The sequence below is a fragment of the Typopeltis vanoorti genome, chromosome 6 (genome assembly GCF_054136105.1).
Source record: "Typopeltis vanoorti isolate ZY-2024b chromosome 6, IOZ_Tvanoo_1.0, whole genome shotgun sequence".
Classification (NCBI taxonomy): Eukaryota; Metazoa; Arthropoda; class Arachnida; order Uropygi; family Thelyphonidae; genus Typopeltis; species Typopeltis vanoorti.
In genome coordinates, this window is record NC_143554.1 from 48,648,301 (window position 1) to 48,668,925 (window position 20,625).

The window sequence follows — 20,625 nt, forward strand, 5'->3', positions numbered from 1 at the left end:
TGGGCATGGCAATCCAAGGAGTTTTTTTTGCTATGTGGCAAGAAGGAGGGAAAATGATAGTGGACAGATTACCTTGCTGGACGGAGATGGGAATAGGATGACCAAAGCACATGACATAGTTGAACTATTTAATGATCATTTTATTAGTGTTTCATCTATATACTAGGCTATATTCCTAGAAGGATAATTGTGATGAAGTGTTAGAAATAACAGAAGAGAATGTATTATGAATACTGAGTATGCTAAACACTAATAAGGCAAGGGGCTGGTATGAGGGTTGAGAGGGAATTTTGCATGTTTTACAAGAATGTACCATGGAACTGACTGTGCCATTAGCTTGGATGTTTAATAAAAGTCTTGCAATGGTGCAGGTTCTTGGAGAGTAGAATGTAAAAACTCAATGTTACAAGAAATAATAATACCTCTAATACATCGATTTTTACAGTAGGAACACACTTTAAATACCTTGTATAAAATATATCTATGCTTCCTATGTTTAAATTTTGTATAAACACCAAAATAAGTCCAAAGGGAATTGACTCACTCATTGTTTTAAAAACAGAAGTAGGATGTTTGAAACCAAGGGTAATGTCTATAAGTCGGCAGCTTCCTTTGAAAAGTGTTTACCAGTCCTATAGCAGGTGACCTTCAAGGTCGGTATTGAAAAGGTGCAACTGGCATCAAACTGAAAGTCCTGTAGGCCACAGCCAGACTAAGGACACAAAAGGGGAAGAATAAGATTTGTTGGCGAAAGTTCGAGAACTGCCAAACTCGTGCTGTCGTCCAGGGTTCTCGTAACTAAGCGCAAGACATGCACGGGGACATTTGGGGTCCCATGACCTTGAAGAAAAGTGCAGGAGTAATGAGATATATAAGGTTTGGAATTTTGTTGAGAAGGGCTTCCTGGTTTCATCTTGCGTGATCTGTCCACAAGGGGTGCCGATTAGTTCCGGAGGGGGAGAGATGGGAGTCTGTCCACAAAGGGAGTTTCCAGTCCAAAGCCAAAAATAAACAGGAGGTCACAGTCTAAGGAGAAATCTTGCCATGTTGGTCCAAGCCTTGCCACTCTGTTTGAGTACATGCATGCCCACCGACTATGCAGTTCCTCGCCGGCAGTTCCAGATGCCGGAAGAAACCTATCCAGTATCCCGTTGGCCGACGAGATCCCTCGACAGTGCCCTGAGACTCCTATGAAGGAAAGGAAGAAAACACAGAACAGAGAAGAGACCCCTGAAGTACCGGTAGAAAGTAAACAGAATAAGGAGGGAAGACGTGTGCAAGACAGTCAAAGACCCACGTGAGTCATTATGTTCATTTCTTTTATGTGTGCGAATTAAGACAATTCTCCTAAAGAACTGTTGAACTGTTTGGTATAGAAAAAATAGAGTTTTATCGTGCATGAATTACTCGTAGATGTGTATAAATGATTGATAAACTAAACATGAGTATAGTTAAATTCCCTAGGAAGTAATTGGGCTAATTGAATTCTCTTTTAATAATTGTATGTGCTAATTTAAATGCTTGTTTTAAATAATAGGAATGTTTAATCTAGAAAGGATGAAATTATGCTAATGTAATCACCAGTCTTATAACTAAGTTTTTAAGTTAGAGAGAGAGAATCTAAGAGATATATAATATATGCATGGTGCATGTGAAAAGGCTAATTATGATTATTATTTGCACCTAAAATATTTGCTTGCTATATGTGAAAAGTCTTTGAAAAATTTGTAATATGAAATGTACCAATTGAGATTTAATTGAGAGGGCTTGAGAGAAGGATCATACCTGAGAATATACTCAAGATTAAGAATTTCTAATGTGAATGAAGTATTAATTTCATTCACATTAGAAATGTGAATTTATATAATGAAGAAATGTACAGATATATAACTATCTGACCAGTAATTAAATTTTGATTGTTTATTAGTACATAATGAATATGTCTCAGTTTAATCTTTTTTGCAATGCACTGATAAAACAATCCCAAATAAAACTAATTCGGACCTGTAAGGTGGGAAACTCAGAAGTTATTGGTTATTTGAGTTCAATATAGAAATTTAGGCCATGACTGCAAACCATGCCTAAGTTAAGATATGAATAAGTTCTTTGTTCAACTAGGGTATTAATGCTTTCTTGAGTCTTAAGGGGAACTTCTGAGGCGCAGTCTTGAAATTCAAATAAATATCAAGAGATCCTAGGCACAAGGGGGGGGGGGAGTACTTTAGAATAGAACAAAAAGAGAGTAAACCGGAAGTAAGATTAAGTCTATAGAGAAACCCCTAAGAGGAATTAGAAGTCATTATAGGGTAAAGAGATAAAGTGATATATTACGAACAACAACAATACAGCATTTGAGTTATATATAAATAAGTAAACATATAACAATATAACTATAAATAAATAAATTAAAGAAAGATAAAGATGTTACAATGTCGCAGCATCGACATTAACAATAAGAAACAATAATGTCTATGAAATAACAACGAGATAACATATACCACAAAAGACATATTATTACAAGAAGAGGGTGAGATTGGCAGTAGAATGGAGGTATCAAACTATAGGAATGTTTGTATTTCTTCTATAGTTGTTAAGATTTTGGAGAAATTCATAAGATCTTGTATACAAAATTGGGCAGATGAGGGTAATATTATTTATGCAGACCAGCAGGGATCTGTTAAAGGGTACTCTGTTTTAGTAATCTGGTTACCTTTTACAATACAGTAACAAGAATAGCAGAGGAAGGTAAGGCATACACTGTCATTTTTTTTAAATTTTTCAAAGAAGGCAGGGTGCTGCATAACAAGTTCATTTTTTTTAGTTGTATCATATAGGTCTGGATATTAGGTTCGTGGATTCAATTGGTGATTGGCTCTCTGATAGATATCAGAGGGTTGCATATGGGGAAGCAGTATCAGGAAGTATCAAGATTACAAATGGAGTTCCACAGGGTTCAGTACTGGGATTGCTGTTCAATATTTATGTCAATGATATTGTCATGGAACTACAGGAAGATGTTCAATTGGTACCAGATGATGTGAAGCTTGGAAGGGTTATTAGTAAGAGTGCTGATATTTTGGCTCTTCAAGAGGATTTGAATAGGTTGGAAAGGTGGAGAAATGAATGGGAATCAGTTGAATATAACTAACAAGGTTTTAAAATTTGGAATCTACAAATGGGATACTTCGTTCTCACTTGGTGTGGTTGTACTGGAAGAAGTGGAGGAACAAGGGTTCTCAGAGTGATTGTGGATAGAGATTTGAAGTTCCAGAAACATGTTACAAAGGTTGTAAAGACATCTCAGAGAATTTCTGCAATGTTGAGGATGACGCTGACCACAAGAAATAAAAGTGTGGTGTTCCCATTGTATAAAGCTTTGATCAGACCACATCTGTATTTCTGTGCTCAGGTGTGGTCAACAGGATTTAAGGGGATAAAGTAACCTTGGGGAAGGTGCACAGATGAATAACAAAAATTATATCAGGACTATACAATGTTAATTATCAGGATAGACTGAAGGCATGCAGACTGCAGAGTTTGGTGGATAGAAGACAAAGGTGGGGGGGAATATGATCAAGACATTTAAACTATTAAAAGGTTATTATTGTGTTAACACTAAGGGGATTTTTTGTATAGTAGAATAAAGGAAGATGCAAGGACAAGGGGGGGGGGGGGGGTGATTCCTGAAGTTGCAAAAGGGAATATGTGTAAAACAGTAAGAAGCAACTTTTTTTTTTGTATGGAGAGTGTTAGGAGTAAGGAATGCATTTCCCAAGAGGATTTTGAATGTGTAGACAGTAAATTAGATTATGGAGTGGTATGATAGACTTTGTGTTTCCTAGAGGTCAGGAAAAGAATAATAATAATAAATGACAGCATTCCATGCTGATCATATTATCTGACCTACAGCCTATTCTATTATTATTATTATCATCTGAACTCCATGGAGTAAGCCTCATCATGGGATGTACACAGTATTGTACACAATGCTCATTCAAGTGAGCCTTAAACTGATCCAATGTGTCTAAATTCACAAAACACTCAGGCAATGCATTAAACTCACTGACCACTCTCCATGCAAAGAAGCTGCTCCTCAGTCCTCTGCTCACACCCTCATACAGTTTCCAGATATGGCCTCTTGTTCTAACCCCCCCCTCTCCCATGCTATGAAAAATCTCTTTCATGTCAAACTTAATAACAATCCCTATCTTATATGTCTCAATCATATTTCCCCCCCACCTCCTCTTCCTCCTATTCATGAGGCTTTGCAACTTACATTCTCTCAATCTGTCCTCGTGCTCTAAATTCCAAAGACCACTGACCATTTTTGTGAATCTTCTCAACCCTTTCCAACTTATCCTTGTCTACATGAAAATCTGGCAACCAAATCTGTGCACAATAATCCATATGAGGCCTGATCAAGGCCTTATACAATGGCATCATAACCTCTTTATTTCTGCATGTCAGGGCCTCTGCATCGTTGCTAATATCTGATGTGACATCTTCACTTCTTGTGCAATGTGACCCCTGAATTTCAGGTCCTTGTCCACCATCGTCCTAGATGTCTCATCTCCTCTACTTTCCCCACCAAGTATATACTTTGCATTCCATTGTTGCTTACCAGATCTCAAAACCTTACACTTTGCAACACTGAAACAGATAGTTCCATTTACCTGCCCATTTATGAAATCTATTCGAGTCCTCCCGTAAGGCCTAACATCCACTTGACTGCATTGCTCTCCCCAATTTTGAATCATCAGCAAACAGCTGCATATCACTAACATACAAATTATACAACAATGGTTCTAAAACCCAACCTACAGTACGCCACTAGTGACCTTACTCTTTTGGGATACTGCAGCTTCATATACAACTTTCTGATACCTATCTGACAGCCAGTCAGTGACTGACTGTCACATCTATTTCAATTCATTTAACAGTTTGTCATGTGGGAGTCTATCAAAAGCTTTTGTAAAATCCAAGTACGCCACTGTATATGCATCTTGCCTGTCCAAGGTATTTGTCACCTTGTTGAAGTGTAGTGTATAAGTAAGTTAGTAAAACATGATCTCCCTTTAACAAACCCATGTTGATAACCACAGAGAATACTGCTATTATCAACTCATTTCTGTATTCTATCTCTCACCAACCTGTGCAGTACCTTCACCACAACTCCAGATATACGGACTGGCCTAAAATTTGAAGCTACAGCCTTATCACCACCTTTATGCAGTGGAACAATTTTACCCTCTTTCCACTCCCTTGGAACTTGTGATGTTGTAAGACTCATTAAATAGGCATGCCAATGCTACTGCCAATTCCCAAACGTTCCCTTAAGATGCATGATGATATGTCATCAAGTCCTATCATCTTATTGACATCAAGGTTATTAATTTCCTCAAATACTGCCTACACACTTACAATTAAGTCATCCTCTCCAATGTCTTACACACTTAAGGTTCTCATGATTTAATCCTGATCAGGATGAAACATCCTTATAAATTGATCACTGAATACTTCAAGAATGTCTTCTGTAGCAGTTACCATTCTAGCACTATCATCCATTAACATCTTACCATGATCATTCTTCTTTCTACTTGCTGCATATCTAAAATACTCTCTGGGGTTTTTCTTTACCTGATTGGCCTCATACTACACTTTTGTTTTCCTTACTAAATGAGTCACTCTCCCGGCTTGTTCTTTATACTCTTCATGTAAGTGATTATAACCATTATTCATCTTATACTGTCTCCAAAGTACCTTCTTCTTCTTCCAGATTTCATGCCTAAGCTCCTCATTCATCCATTTTACACTTTGCATTTTGGCCTTCGGAATACATTCAAACAGTGTTATAGTACATAAGTTAGTAAAACATTATCTCCCTTTAACAAACCCATGCTGATAACCATAGAGAATACTGCTGCTGCTGCTATCAACCCATTTCTGTACTCTACTTCTCACCAATCTCTCCAATACCTTCACAACTCCAGATATACAGATTGGCCTATAATTTGAAGCTACAGCTTTCTCACCTTTATGCAGTGGAAAAATTTCACTCTCCTTCCACTCCTTTGGAACCTGTGCTGTTGTAAGACTCTTATTAAACGGGCATGCTAATGCTACTGACAGTTCCCTGGAACATTCCTTTAAGATGCATGACGACATGTCATCAAAACTTATTGCCTTATTGATATCAAGGATATTTATTTCCTCAAATACCTCCTGCTCACTCACAATCAAGCCATCCTCTCCTATGTCCTCTATACTTAAGTTCCTCATGATTCCATTCTGATCAGGATAAAACACCCTTATAAATTGATCAGTGAATACCTCAAAAATGTCTACTGCAGCAGTTACCATTCTATTATTTTTAAATCTAACTTTTTTAGAAAATTAAAGACTATACTCTCATTGTCTATCTAAGTCTTCATATATCTAATTTTTCCCCTTCAGGGAAAAAAAAAGATACAAGAAGACCAAAGGAAGACCTGGTTAGCCAAGTAGTTAGTATATATGCTCTCCAACCAATAGGTTGCGGGTTCGAATCCTGCTGAGGGCATGGATGTTTGTGATTTCTTGCCTTGTGTACTGCTATAACCTTTGATATTGAGCAGAATGACCTTTGCTGTCCTTGCACCATTAAAGCAGAAATCATCATCCCTTTAGGTTTATATTTAATTACTACCTTTTGTAGTTTCTTTCTTCTTCCAATCATTGTACATGTTATTGAATTCGTTTGGTGTTCTATGATTTTATCATTTGCTGTATTTTTTGCTGTTCTAAAAACTTTCATTTCAACAGCTTGTATTCTATTTACATCCCTTTTTCTATCTAGCACAAGTATATACCCAACTAAAGTACATGTACTGTTGTTAGTTATACCAACCTCATAAAATTTTAATTGATTCATTTCTAGTTTTTCCCTCTGAACCCCAAATCGGTCTTCCAGATTGAGGGATGACAAGAAGCTGGTAACCTCTTCTTGTGAAAACATAGACAAATTCAAATGCCTCATTCAGAAGAAAATACAATATCAAGTCAAAAATTATCATCCTCATATATTTCACCTTTGACATCCTAATTACATGGAAATGGGTCTCAGTTGCATTTAATGAAAAAATTAATAAAACATTTCTTCTATGTTAAATCTTACCTGATAATTTTACAAAAACTTCCACTAGATATGTGCTTCCTACACGTAGTACACCAGGTTTGATAACCAAATTTGGAGAAACAGTTCCAGTAGTTGTATCAGCAGAGTTTAGCAATAATGGAATTTTAGGTTTCTGAACAAGATGGATATTAACAGTACCCACTGAAATCCTCTCATCTCTTGCTGGGTCTCCTTTACTTTCCTGATCATTATTTAATAACACTGGAGGTAAAAATTATTGAAATTAAGAAATTTCATTTACATATTTAATAATTATTATAATAAATATATATATATATATATATATATATATATATATATATATATATATATGTAGAAAGTATTTTTAACTTGGGTATAATTATGTTAAAGATAACAAGCAATTTTAAACCTGGTTTTACTCCATTTTTCCCAAGTAAGCAAACAGACAAAATGTCAAGTTTGCGCCTGCAATTGATGCAAGACTAGCTGATCCCACAGGTAGTGCAAGACCAAGCCAACTCGTGGTAAAGGTGGAGCAAGCTCTGATCGCTAATCTTAATATTTACCCTTAATGCCAAAACACATCTCCAAGAAGGGGATGTATGATGTTTTGTATTAAAGGCAGGGGGCCACTACCCAGACCGGTTTCGACCTTTATTGAGGTAGAATGGGAGTTCATGCCTTTCATCACTGGCCTCTTTAGATTTAAAAAAAGTTGTGCTGAGAGTCAGCTTGATAGTGAGAGAGGAGAAGGAAGATAGAGTGGATAGTAGTAGATAGTTAAAAGAGGCCTCAGTCGATCTACTTGGCCTGACTTAAATGCCAGCACCAAGCAGATCTCCGACATTATCTCCCTCCATCCGTTCTCCTCCGCGTTCTCCGGCCAGCCACCTCTTCAGATGTCTGGCCGATGAAAGAAGTGAAAAAACAAATGCAGGAAGACACACATAAATTGAAAATCAAAAGAACTAAGAAACACATAAACAGAAACAACAAAGGAGCTAGAACATGCATAAACAGAACAACAAAAGTCGGTGAATTAACAGAAAAGTACTGCAAGAACGGGGGAAGAGTCTGGTCTGAGTGATGCAGCCCGCAAGGAGCTGTACCGCCTCGCTGTAAGCCTTCGCCGCTCGGGTTCTCAGGTCTGCCCCCTCCTATGTGGATTAAGCGTGAACATACAGAAACAGAACCAAGAAACTTAGAAGGGGCTTTTTTTAATTTTTTTTTTTATTTTTTATTTTATTTTATTTTTATGTCATATTTGCCCTGCTATCTCTTACCGCTTCATCATAGTCTTTTACCACGTTTTCCATCACTTGAGTACGTGTACTGATTCTTCATCATTAAGTTGCCATATTCTCTTCAAGCATTCATTCCATTCCGCTTGGTTGTAAGTGACTTTCCCAAACTTGAGCCATATTCTAAGACTCTCTAGCTCACCTTCACATTGCAAAGCAGCGTCTCCTTTTTCCTGTACAGCTGTGTGGACTTTGTTTCTTATCTCGGGTTTATCCCTAAGATAGAATAGGATTAGTTTTGTTACATTCGAATTTTCATATAGGGGTTCTTTTCTTTTTACCGGTTTTGTAATGGGGTGAGAATAACCGATGTTTGTATCTACTGGTAAAGTTCTTTTTTCAAATTCCTTCATTATCCATGGGTATCTCTTTTCCAAATCTACTCGTGTCAGCGACTTCAATGTGTCGCATAAGTGTTGTTTTTCTTCCTCTGTTAAGTCCAGGTGACCATCCAGTTGATGGGGCTCGACCTTGGTTATATCTTTTACATAGAGTTCTCCCCATATGAGTCTATTGCTCCTCTTAAAGAACAAGAAAGTCTCATCAGTGGGAGCCAGGCTAGAAATACCAAGATTTAGTAATGCAGAGCTTGTAAGTATTTTAACAAAACAAGTTACCATAAGGTGTTATAACCTTATTAAATAAAAATCTCAGGAGGAGATATAAATGTAGAAAGTATTTTTAACTTGGGTATAATTATGTTAAAGATACCAAGCAATTTTAAACCAGGTTTTACTCCATTTTTTCCAAGTAAGCAAACAGACAAAATGTCATGTTTGCGCCTGCAATTGATGCAAGTATTGTGCCTGCAATTGATGCAAATGGAGTAAAACCAGGTTTAAAATTGCTTGGTATCTTTAACATAATTATGCCCAAGTTAAAAATACTTTCTACATTTATATCTCCTCCTGAGATTTTTATTTAATAAGGTTATAACACCTTATGGTAACTTGTTTTGGTAAAATACTTACAAGCTCTGCATTACTAAATCTTGGTATTTCTAGCCTGGCTCCCACTGATGAGACCTCAATAAAGGTCGAAACCGGTCTGGGTAGTGGCCCCCTGCCTTTAATACAAAACATCATACATCCCCTTCTTGGAGATGTGTTTTGGCATTAAGGGTAAATATTAAGATTAGTGATCAGAGCTTGCTCCACCTTTACCACGAGTTGCCTTGGTCTTGCACTACCTGTGGGATCAGCTAGTCTTGCATCAATTGCAGGTGCAAACTTGACATTTTGTCTGTTTGCTTACTTGGGAAAAATGGAGTAAAACCAGGTTTAAAATTGCTTGGTATCTTTAACATAATTATACCAAAGTTAAAAATACTTTCTACATTTATATCTCCTCCTGAGATTTTTATTTAATAAGGTTATAACACCTTATGGTGACTTGTTTTGGTAAAATACTTACAAGCTCTGCATTACTAAATCTTGGTATTTCTAGCCTGGCTCCCACTGATGAGACCTCAATAAAGGTCGAAACCGGTCTGGGTAGTGGCCCCCTGCCTTTAATACAAAACATCATACATCCCCTTCTTGGAGATGTGTTTTGGCATTAAGGGTAAATATTAAGATTAGTGATCAGAGCTTGCTCCACCTTTACCACGAGTTGCCTTGGTCTTGCACTACCTGTGGGATCAGCTAGTCTTGCATCAATTGCAGGTGCAAACTTGACATTTTGTCTGTTTGATTACTTGGGAAAAATGGAGTAAAACCAGGTTTAAAATTGCTTGGTATAGTTCGCCCACCATTTCTAGATCCCTTCTTGGCTTGGTGCCAAGAATGGCCGATTCATGCTGAAGGGGAGAAAGAAATGAAGGATGTACGAATTGGTCGCCAACATGCGAAATCACGTGCTTTCTTGTCTGTCGCTGTACTAGTACTAGCTTGATTTTTGTTGTTCTCTTTTTGCATTATTTTTATATTATTAATTTGTATGATGGATCCAGTACAGTCAACAAGTTCTATTGTTACACGTTTCAGTAGCTCTTGCAAAAGAATATTGAATAATGTGCTGACATTCTGCGAAAAAGAATCGTAAGAAGGCCGTCTTCTTGTTCCCCTTTCTCAAGTCATAAAACGTGCAAGTGCAACTGCGGGCGTATCGGGATCGACTGTTAAAAGAATTCGTAGGGAATCAAAAGGTGAAGGTAAGCCAATATTTAAATCTCCTAAAAAAAAGCGCCAGAGAAAGAAAACCATCGAAACCGTAGCTTTGAATGATTTTGATGTAGACGTTATAAGAAGAACTATTCACGAATTTTACGTGGTCGAGAAAAGAGTGCCAACTGTTCCGAAATTGATTCCTGTGCTTAAAGAAAAAATTAATTTTCCTTGGAAAAGAGAAACTTTAAGGAAAATACTTCATTAAATCGGATTTTGTTTTAAAAAGTCCCAGAATAAAAGGAAACTTATTGGAGCGAAGTGACATTGTTTTATGTAGAAAACGCAGTATTTGCATGTATTAACACTCTACGTACATTTTTCCAACTGTTATACAAGCAAAATAGTTACACTTTAAAAACTGCAATGTTCGTAAAAGAAAAGCTAAATTTTCCGACCTGTAATAATAAACAAACTCAGTTTGTTTATTATTACATTCCAGAAGACAGACTGATTACCCTATTATCGGAATGGATTCTCCTTTTTCTGACATGTGCAGAAGTATCGAGGGACCTCAAATCGGTGGGCGAACTATATCTTTAACATTTGTTATTAATGGTTATCCCATACACAAGGTATTGTTCACATTATATCACATTAGTACTATGAAAAGGCAGAAAGCTGAAAGAAATAAAAACCTGGTTATCATTGGCTTGGAGATCTGCTGTAGAATGTCCTCTTTAGGATATATATAAGAGGAGAGATGGTTCCAAAAAAAAAAAAAACATCACCAGAAGAAATGAATGAAGAAGAAGAAATTTTTTTTTGGAAGCTTGGAGGTGAATCAAGAAGTGTTGAATAGCTTTTTTTTTTAAATGTTGAGCCCATACACAAGAGGTTGGTTGGTCAACCTATAGTATATTAGTACTGTGTATGGGTGGTGGGTTGGGAAAGAAGGAATTTGTTCACATTTAATTTGAATGACTTTAAACTGTATTCCTTGGGAAACACAGCAGGTGGGAGACTGTTCCACAGTGCAGCAGTTGCAGGGATGAGGAAAAGAAACTTGTTCTGTTTGTTTCTAAGTGAACTGTGAAGGGATGTTGTGCAGCAGCTGTACGTGTTCGAATGAGTTTAGTACTGAGCGGAGGAATTATTGATGATACTTCAGATGAGCATTTCCCATAGAAATATTTGTAGAATATACATACTGTAGAGACCATACGTCTGCGTGAAAGAGGGGAGAGGGAGTTGGTAAGGGATGGATCATTGATAAGTCTAATTGCTCTCCTCTGTATTGAGTAGAGCATTTTGAGAGAGCTTTTTGGGGCCCCACCCCATATATGAGAGCAGTATCCAATAGTTGGGCGGATTTGTGACTTGTATAATGTTAATAGCTGTTCGGAGGTGAAGTACGTCTTGAGCGAAAGAGAAATCACAGTTTTTTTGAGGATGAGGATGCAATGTTTATGCCAGGAGAGGTTTGATGTGGGGGTGATTCCAAGGAGTGAGATCTCAATCTGTCTGGAGATTTGGGTATCAAAAGGAGATTGGGAAAAATGTTTTTTTTTTTTTTTTTTTTTTTTTTTTTTTTTTTTTTTTTACGGGAAATAGTACAGAAGTGGGTTTTATTGGCATTGAAATTTATGAGGTTATCTGAACCCCATTGGAGGATGGCTTGGAGATAGGAGTTGAGGGTCGCAGTGGTTGATGTTCTGAAGGTTGAGGTGAGTTGTGTAGGTCAAGCTTATCAAATGCAAGCAAAGAGTGTAGTGTGCTGTCGACTGCAAAACTGTGTATTGGGTTGGAGGTCAATTGCAGTAGGTCATTGATATATAGCAGGAAGAGGGCTAGTGAGAGGACAGAACCTTGTGGAACCCCAGCATTAATTGAGTGGTGAGAGGATAGGGAGTCATCCACCATCACACAGAGTGTGCGTCCAGACAAAAAACTGGCGATCCACCTACAGAAGCCCTTGGTCAGACCAAATGATGGTAGTTTGTCTAGTAGACCTGGTCAAAGACTTTGGAGATATTTAGTGCAACCACTTGAGATTCACCAAACCTCTCAATAGCCTTCGTCCAGAGATGGGTGACGTATGTCAGTAGATATCCTGTTGCTCGGCAGTGGCAGAATCCATACTGGCTGTCATTTATTTGGTGAGTGTCATCAAGATAGTGTAGGAGTTGGGAATTGATGATATTTTCCATTACCTTCGACAGGACTGAGGTAAGCGAGATAGGACGGGAAATGGATGGCAGTGACTTGTCACTCTTCTTGGGCATGGGCTGAATATAGGCCAATTTCCAGTTTGTAGGATAGATTCCAGTGGAGTAAGAGAGTATATATAGAGGTGACATAGGATAGGGGTCAGTTCTGGAGTGCAAACTTTCAGAACAATTGGAGGAATGCCATCGGGGTCAGGAGACGTTTTTGTGTCTAATTTGGACAGTATTTTTCGGATCTGATCCTGGCAAAAGGATATGGAGGGGCATTGTATGTTGGGTGTCTGGAATGGTTGGGGACATTTCCCATTATCTGTTATGCATGCATTTGAAGCTAAGTATGAGGCCAGAAGATTTGGCTTTTTCTGTGGGTGATGATGCAGTAGAGCCATTGGGGGTGTGATAGGGGTGGGAATAGTGTTGGGCAGACATTACGACCAATTGCTTTGGCAAGAAACCAAAAGACTCAGCTGCCACGTGGACAGGTTGCTAGTTTCCTACTTTTTGCTCTTTCGAACTCTGTTTTGGAAGTGTTGATTTTTTTTTGCATTTATTACTGGCTTCAGTATAAGCTTTGAAGGAGGATGGGGTTCTTGATTTCAGCCAGTTGTGGTATGTCTGGTGTTTCATCTCTACAGCCTTGGCACATCTTTTGGAGAACCTGGATTTCGTTAGGGAATGGCAGTTCACGGTGCTGTGTGGAATGTATGTATTCATGCCGGTGAAGATTACTGAAATTAAGAAATTTCATTTACATATTTAATAATTATTATAATAAATATATATATATATATATATATATATATATTTGTTTTTAATGGTAATCCCATGCACAAGCTGCTGCATATGTTTAAAAGATTTAGAAGAGAGTAGAGGAATTATTAGAGGAATGATAATGAATGAATTAGTAGAGGAATGATATCCCTATGAGTCTAAAAAGGAAAGCTTTTGACCAGTGCATACTTCCTGTCCTAACATCATCATATCATCATCATACGTATCAAGGATTTAGGCCTAGTATGGCCTGTTCCGGCCTTAGAAGTCATCGTTGAATCGTTTAAGAGGACATCCTGGTTTTCTTTTTCCTAATGGCTTGTACTTTAAGGCTTGTTTTGGTAATCTTTCTGTTTTCATTCTTTGAATGTGTTCCATCCATTTACGTTTATATTTTTTAATTTTTTCTATTACTGGTTCTTGGTTTAATTCTTTCATAATATCTTCGTTTCTTTTGTGATCAAATAGGGTATACTTTGCAGTTATTCTCATAAACTTCATTTCTGCTGTTGTTAATCTTTGTTTGTCTTTTTGTTTTATTGTCCAGATTTTGCTTCCATACATTAAGACCGGTAAGGTTAATGTATTGTATACTTTTAGCCTGGTTTGTTTTTGAACTAGGTTTGGTTTAAATATAGAGTTAATTACTCCTGTTATTTTTCAATATTTTGCAATTTTTATGTTTATATCTTTTTCATTTTCATAAGTGATCATACATCCTAGGTAGTTAAATGAATTCACCTGTTCTAAGATCTTGTTATCTAATACTATTTTAGTTCTTGCTGGATCTTGTCCTTTAAAGGCCATAGTGTTTGATTTTTCCGTTGATATTATCATACCATAATCTTTGGATATCTCATTTAGATTTAAAATAGCTTTCTGTAAGTTATCTTCAGAATTTGTAATTATTATTTGGTCGTCTGCAAAGAGGAGAGTGTTTAAGTTAACTGTAGGTGAAAGTTTAATTCCTTGATGTAAATTTTTACTCCATTTTATTATTATTTCGTTTAAGTAGATATTAAAAAGAGTTGCTGAGCGGGAACATCCCTGTCGGACCCCTTGGTTTATCTCTCTTGTATATGATAGCTCGTGATTTAATCTTATTTGTATTTGATTATTTTCATGTATACTTGTGACAGCTTTTAGGATATTATTTGGTATTTGTCTTTCTTTTAATATGTTAAATAATATGTCCTAACATATGGAGGAGAAACATAGACTTTAAGAGAAGCCCTAAACAAAAAGCTGAGAACAACACAACATTGCATGGAAACAAGTATGCTAAAAATAATATTAAGAGATAGGAAGACAAATACCTAGATAAGATCTCAAACAGGTGTCATGGATATTGTAAAATACATTAAACAGGCTAAGTGGAGATCGGCTGGTCATATTGCCAGATGCAGTGATGGGAGATGGACTAGAAAAACAACAGAGCGGAGACCAATGGATGGAGCAAGACAAAGAGGAAGACCGAGAAGAAGGTGGAGGGATGAACTAGAACAATTTGCAGGAGTGAGATGGATGGGAGAGGTAGAAAGCCGAGTGATCTGGAAAACTATGGGGGAGACCTTTGTCCAGCAGTGGACAGAACCAAAAAGTTGAAGAAGATGAAGAGGAATTATTGTGATTAACACCCACTCTCCAACCAACAGGCTGTGGGTTGGAATCCCACTGTGGGCATGGAGTTTGTGATTGTCTTTAGGTGAGAGATGAATTTCATTACCTTCTGTGAGACCACTGCCCCACATATTGGAGGCCTGAAGTGGCTTGAAAATATTCCATGTTTGGTCTCTTGAGCAGGTTTTCTGAACTATGTAAAAAGTGAATGAAAATAAATACAAAATATATATATATAATTGATAAAAAAAAAAAAAAAAATCCTTAGCCCACCCATGCTATAAAAATATACTACAGGTTGCAAATAACTTTCGTAGGTCAGAGCAACATAAAAATAATAATAAATAAATAAAACAGTAATGCTCTCTTCTGCATTGTGTCAAGTATTTATTAGGGTCACCATCCAAATGTGTGAACAGTACTCAATGGTTGGACAGATCTGAAATCTGTATAGGGTTATCTGCTGTTTCAAAGGAAAAATACAAACCCTTCAGTGAAAGAGAAAATCTAGTTTTTGGATGAAGAGAAGGTGGTATTTATAATACGAGGGTGGTCTGAAAAGTTCTCGGCTTAACAATGAAAAAAATAATTTATAAATTGAAAATTATTTTTATTTTTTTTACATAATCTCCCTTAAGATTAATACATTTATTTCAGTGATGCTCCAGCACCATTATCCCATCCCCGTAGTGGTTCTCAGTGAGATCTTACTCTCAGTAAGATCTGCAAAATACCCCTCTACAGTTGCAATCACCTCTTGATTCGAAGGCAAATGCTGACCAGCGAAGAAGAGTTTTAATTTTGGGAAGAGATAGAAGTCAGAGGGAGCCAAATCTGGGGAATAGGGTGGATGTACCAAAACAAAACACCTTTGTGGGCAGGTACATTGTCCTGATGAAAGATGATTTTTTTTCTTCTATAAACCGGGTCTTTTCTCATGAATTTTTTCATCTAGTCTTGTTAAAAGATCAGAATAATATTCCCCAGTTATTGTTTACCATTTTCAAGATAATTAATAAACAAAATACCTTTAGCATCCTAAAACACTGATGACACGACCTTTTCCTGCTGATGAAACCGCTTTGTCTTCTTTGGCGTTGAACAACCAGCTTCTGTCCACTGTTTTGACTGCTGTTTGGATTCTGGTGTGTAATGATGAATCCACGTCTCATCCATAGTAAGAAAAGAACCGAATTTGAGAAAATGGATGATAGCTCTGTTGTATAAATATCTGTTGCACTCTCTGATTGTTATAGATATAGATATAACAATCCTTTCTTTTAGTGTTGCACGGTGACCAGCATTCATTTCAGAAATGATGGACTTTACAACCGTGTTATAAATAACTCTTTTAATTTCCCGACGTTTCTATCTTCATATTAAGATCATCATCTGGAGCATACACAAATATACAAGACAAGCTGAGTTACGTTACATACTGTAAGCTTGAGAAACAATGATTTGATCACAGGTTATTCTACTGGCATGACCTCTAGCGAAAAAAAAAAAAATTAATTATTTAGAAACTACATCAAGCTAAATTTTATTTATGATAACACGAGCAAACATTCTTTCTTATAGATAGTTTTCATTCAGTAACAATGATGTCCTATTTTTAGCATTACAATTGTTATTTTTGATTTAGGATCCTGGATTAACTACAGTCCTGTTTATAGTTACTCTTAGAGAGGAAGGTTCTGTGGGTCAAATATGTTCCTTCCATGTGTTTGGGATTTTTAGACCATCATTATTGTTCAGATTGGGTTGGTTGATAATAATCTCACAGGCTTATACCATATATATATATAACATACCATATATATATGTAACATATATATATGGTAGGTTACAGTTGCAATAGATATGGTATACTCCCGGGTGGGCCAGTGGAGGGAGTGGGTCTTTGGATGAGTTGAGTAAGCTTTTTAATTTTGAAGGAGGTTTAAAGGTGGCTTTGAGGTTGTATTTTTGTAGTATTCTGTTTATTTTATCTAATGTCCCTTTAATGTAAAGAATGGTTATAGTTTTATTGTAGTCTGATTTATCTTTGTTTTTTATTGAGGTCTTGTAGAGAATTTTGTTAACAGTGTTTTGGCTGTAACCATTTTTTAGAAAAGTATTGCTGATAACTTTAAATTCATCTTTCAGTGCCTATTCACTCGAGCAGATCTTCAAAGCCCTGTTTTTTAGAGTATTAATGACACCTAGTTTTTGTGTTGGATGGTGGTAGGAGTTCATGTGTATATATTGGCCGGTATGTGTCAGTTTCCGGTAAACAGTGAAGGAAAGATTGCCTTCACTGTTTACTGGAAAGACGTGTGACAAGTGTATCTAGAAACAGAAGTGTGTTCTGATAATGGCGAGCCCATGGACTCGCCATTCCCCCCCCCCCATTGCTAACTTTTATATGGAACATTTTGACCAAAATGCATTATATTCCTCTCTTTAAAACCCAAAGGCTGGCTTAGATATGTTGACGATGTTTTCGCAATCTGGTCCCATGGCCACCAGATACCAGACATCTTCCTTAGCCACCTAAACAAACGCATACAGTTCACAATTGAGATTGAAAACCAGAACACACTTCCATTTCTAGATACACTTGTCACACGTCTTCCTTCTGGCAATCTTTCCTTCACTGTTTACTGGAAACCGACACATACTGGCCAATATATACACATAAACTCCTACCACCACCCAACACAAAAAAACTAGGTGTCATTAATACTCTAAAAAACAGGGCTTTGACGATCTGCTCCAGTGAACATGCACTGAAAGACGAATTTAAAGTTATCAGCAATACTTTTCTAAAAAATGGTTACAGTCAAAACACTATTAACAAAATTCTCTACAAGACCTCAATTTATTTATTTATTCGTATGGCATAAATATCAAAACATGCAGTACAATACACTTTAATAACATATAAAATTAAAAGTCAAAAGTCATTTTAAAAACCAATAAAATTAAAAGGTTACATCCATATTGGTCAGATAGTTCATAGCTTCGGGTGTAGCACTTAAAAAGTCCAATTTGTCTCCTGAATATGCTCTGAGATAACACTGAGTCACAATATAAGACCTCAATAAAAAACAAAGATAAACCAGACTACAATAAAACTATAACCATTCCTTACATTAAAGGAACATCAGATAAAATAAACAGAATACTACAAAAATACAACCTCAAAGCCATCTTTAAACTTCCTTCAAAATTAAAAAGCTTACTCAATTCATCCAAAGACCCACTCCCTCCGCTGGCCCCCCCTGGAGTATATCGTATCTACTGCACCTGTAACATACCATATATAGGGGAAACAGGACACACAATTCCTACAGGCAAAAAGAACATAAATGACACATTAAATACAATAACTATGGTGAGGCTGGCCTTTCTGATCACGCCCTGAATAATTTACATAGAATTGACTGGAAAAGCATTAGTTGTTTACATCACACCAAAACATGGCATGAACACAAATTTAAGGAAGCCTGTGAGATTATTATTAACCACCCCAATCTGAACAATAATGATGGTCTAAAAATCCCAAACATATGGAAGGCACATATTCGACACAGAACCTTCCTCTCTAAGAGTGGCTATAAACAGGACTGTAGATAATCCAGGATCCTAAATCAAAAATAATAATTATAATGCTAAAAATAGGACATCATTGCTACTGAAAGGAAACTATCTATGAGAAAGAATGTTTGCTCATGTCATCATAAATAAAATTTAGCTTGATGTAGTTTCTAAATAATTAATTTGTAATTTTTTTTACCACTAGAGGTCATGCCAGTAGAATAACCTGTGATCAAATCATTGTTTCTCTAGCTTACTGTACGTAATGTAACTCAGCTTGTCCTATATATTTGTATATGCTCCAGATGATGATCTTAATATGAAGATCGAAACTTCGGGAAATTAAAAGAGTTATTTATAACATGGTTGTAAAGTCCATAATTTGTAAAATGAATAGATATAACAGTGGAATAAGAGAGAAAAAGTCATCATAGAACATGTGTCCGATTCTGGCAAAATGATCTTCTGATCATTTTCTGGCAAAAATAGTCACTTAGATTCTGCTAGATGGTTGCTTGTGCCAGGCCATACATGAGAAACAGCTTTAGAAAACATAAGTTTTATCTTTGTAATAATTAGTGATACTCATTGCATTTTGGCAAGATTTTTGTTTATTTTTCATAGCCTGGTTTAACTGTGTGACTGTGGACCTTTATGGGTTTGATGTGGATGCTTCCTTTAATATATTTTGAAGATTGCAGTGAACAACAAAATGGCACTACAAATAAGATCTGCACACTGTGCAGTGAGAAAATTAAATGCAACTAACAACATAGATTTTTTGAGAATGGGTTCTTGTCAGGAGTGCAGCATATATATGTGTGGCAGAATATGAAGAACATGTCCATAGAGAGACAGAACAGGAGATATGGGAAGGTATGAATGCAGTAGTTCCCCCCCACCTTATCTGCAGCTTCAGTTACCTGTGGTCAACCCCAGTCCGAAAATATTAAATGGAAAATTACAGGAAGAAATAATTCATAAGTTTTAAATTAGTTTTAAAAGTTTTAAGTTTTAGAGTAGTGTGATGAAATCTTGTACTGTCCCACTCATGACATGAATCATCCCTTTGTCTAGCATATCCACGCTGTACTGTATATGCTACCTGCCTAGTCACTTAATAGCCGTCTTGGGTATCAGATGGACTATCATGGTAGCAGTGCTTGTTCAAGTAACCCTTATTTTACTTAACAATGGCCAAAAAGCAGCACAAGAGTAGTGATGCTGGTAATTTTGATTATGACAACTGTAAAACATTTCCTTTACGTGAAAAGGTACAAGTTCTTGACTTCAATAAGGAAAGAAAAAAATCATATACTGAGGTTGCTTAAGATTCCATTCACACACATGACTCTTTTTACAGTATATTATGTTATAAATGTTCTATTTTATTATTAGTTATTGTTGTTAACCTCTTACTATGCCAAATTTCTAAATTAAACTTTATCATAGGTATGTATATATAGGAAAAAACATAGTATATATAGGATTGGTACTATCCATAGTTTCAGGGATCCACGTATAATTTCAAGAACAAAAGAATGTATGATTCATGAAACAAAAATGAGTGAAAATGTGGAAGTGAAAGAATGTATGGATGAAGAAACTAAAGCTGCAACACTGTGGAAATAAAAAATGGGAATGAGGAAGTAAAAAAAAAAAAAAAAAGATGGACTGTGGAAAGTCTGTCTTTTTTCACATGGCTGCAGGATTAACAGATGTGTGATTACTGAGATATGGAATGAAGGAACATAGAGGTGATGGTTGTGGGATGCATGCATTTGAAGGAATAACGAATTTGTAAAAAAGTGAGTCAACTAGAGAAACCGTTGGTAGAAGGAAGTATAATGAGTGAATGTGAACAAGAGATCAAAGGAAGTTAG

The 20,625-nt window shown here is 36.5% G+C and overlaps 1 protein-coding gene across 1 annotated transcript in view; it reads right to left on the reverse strand.

Annotated features, from left to right (window-relative positions):
• LOC150105439 (polycystin-1-like protein 1) overlaps window positions 1–20,625 on the reverse strand; it is a 724,085-nt gene that overhangs the window by 534,698 nt on the left and 168,762 nt on the right. The window contains exon 16 of the mRNA XM_090394152.1: window positions 7,154–7,375. Coding sequence (XP_090250278.1) covers window positions 7,154–7,375 — 222 coding nt within the window. The remainder of the gene's footprint in view (window positions 1–7,153; window positions 7,376–20,625) is intronic.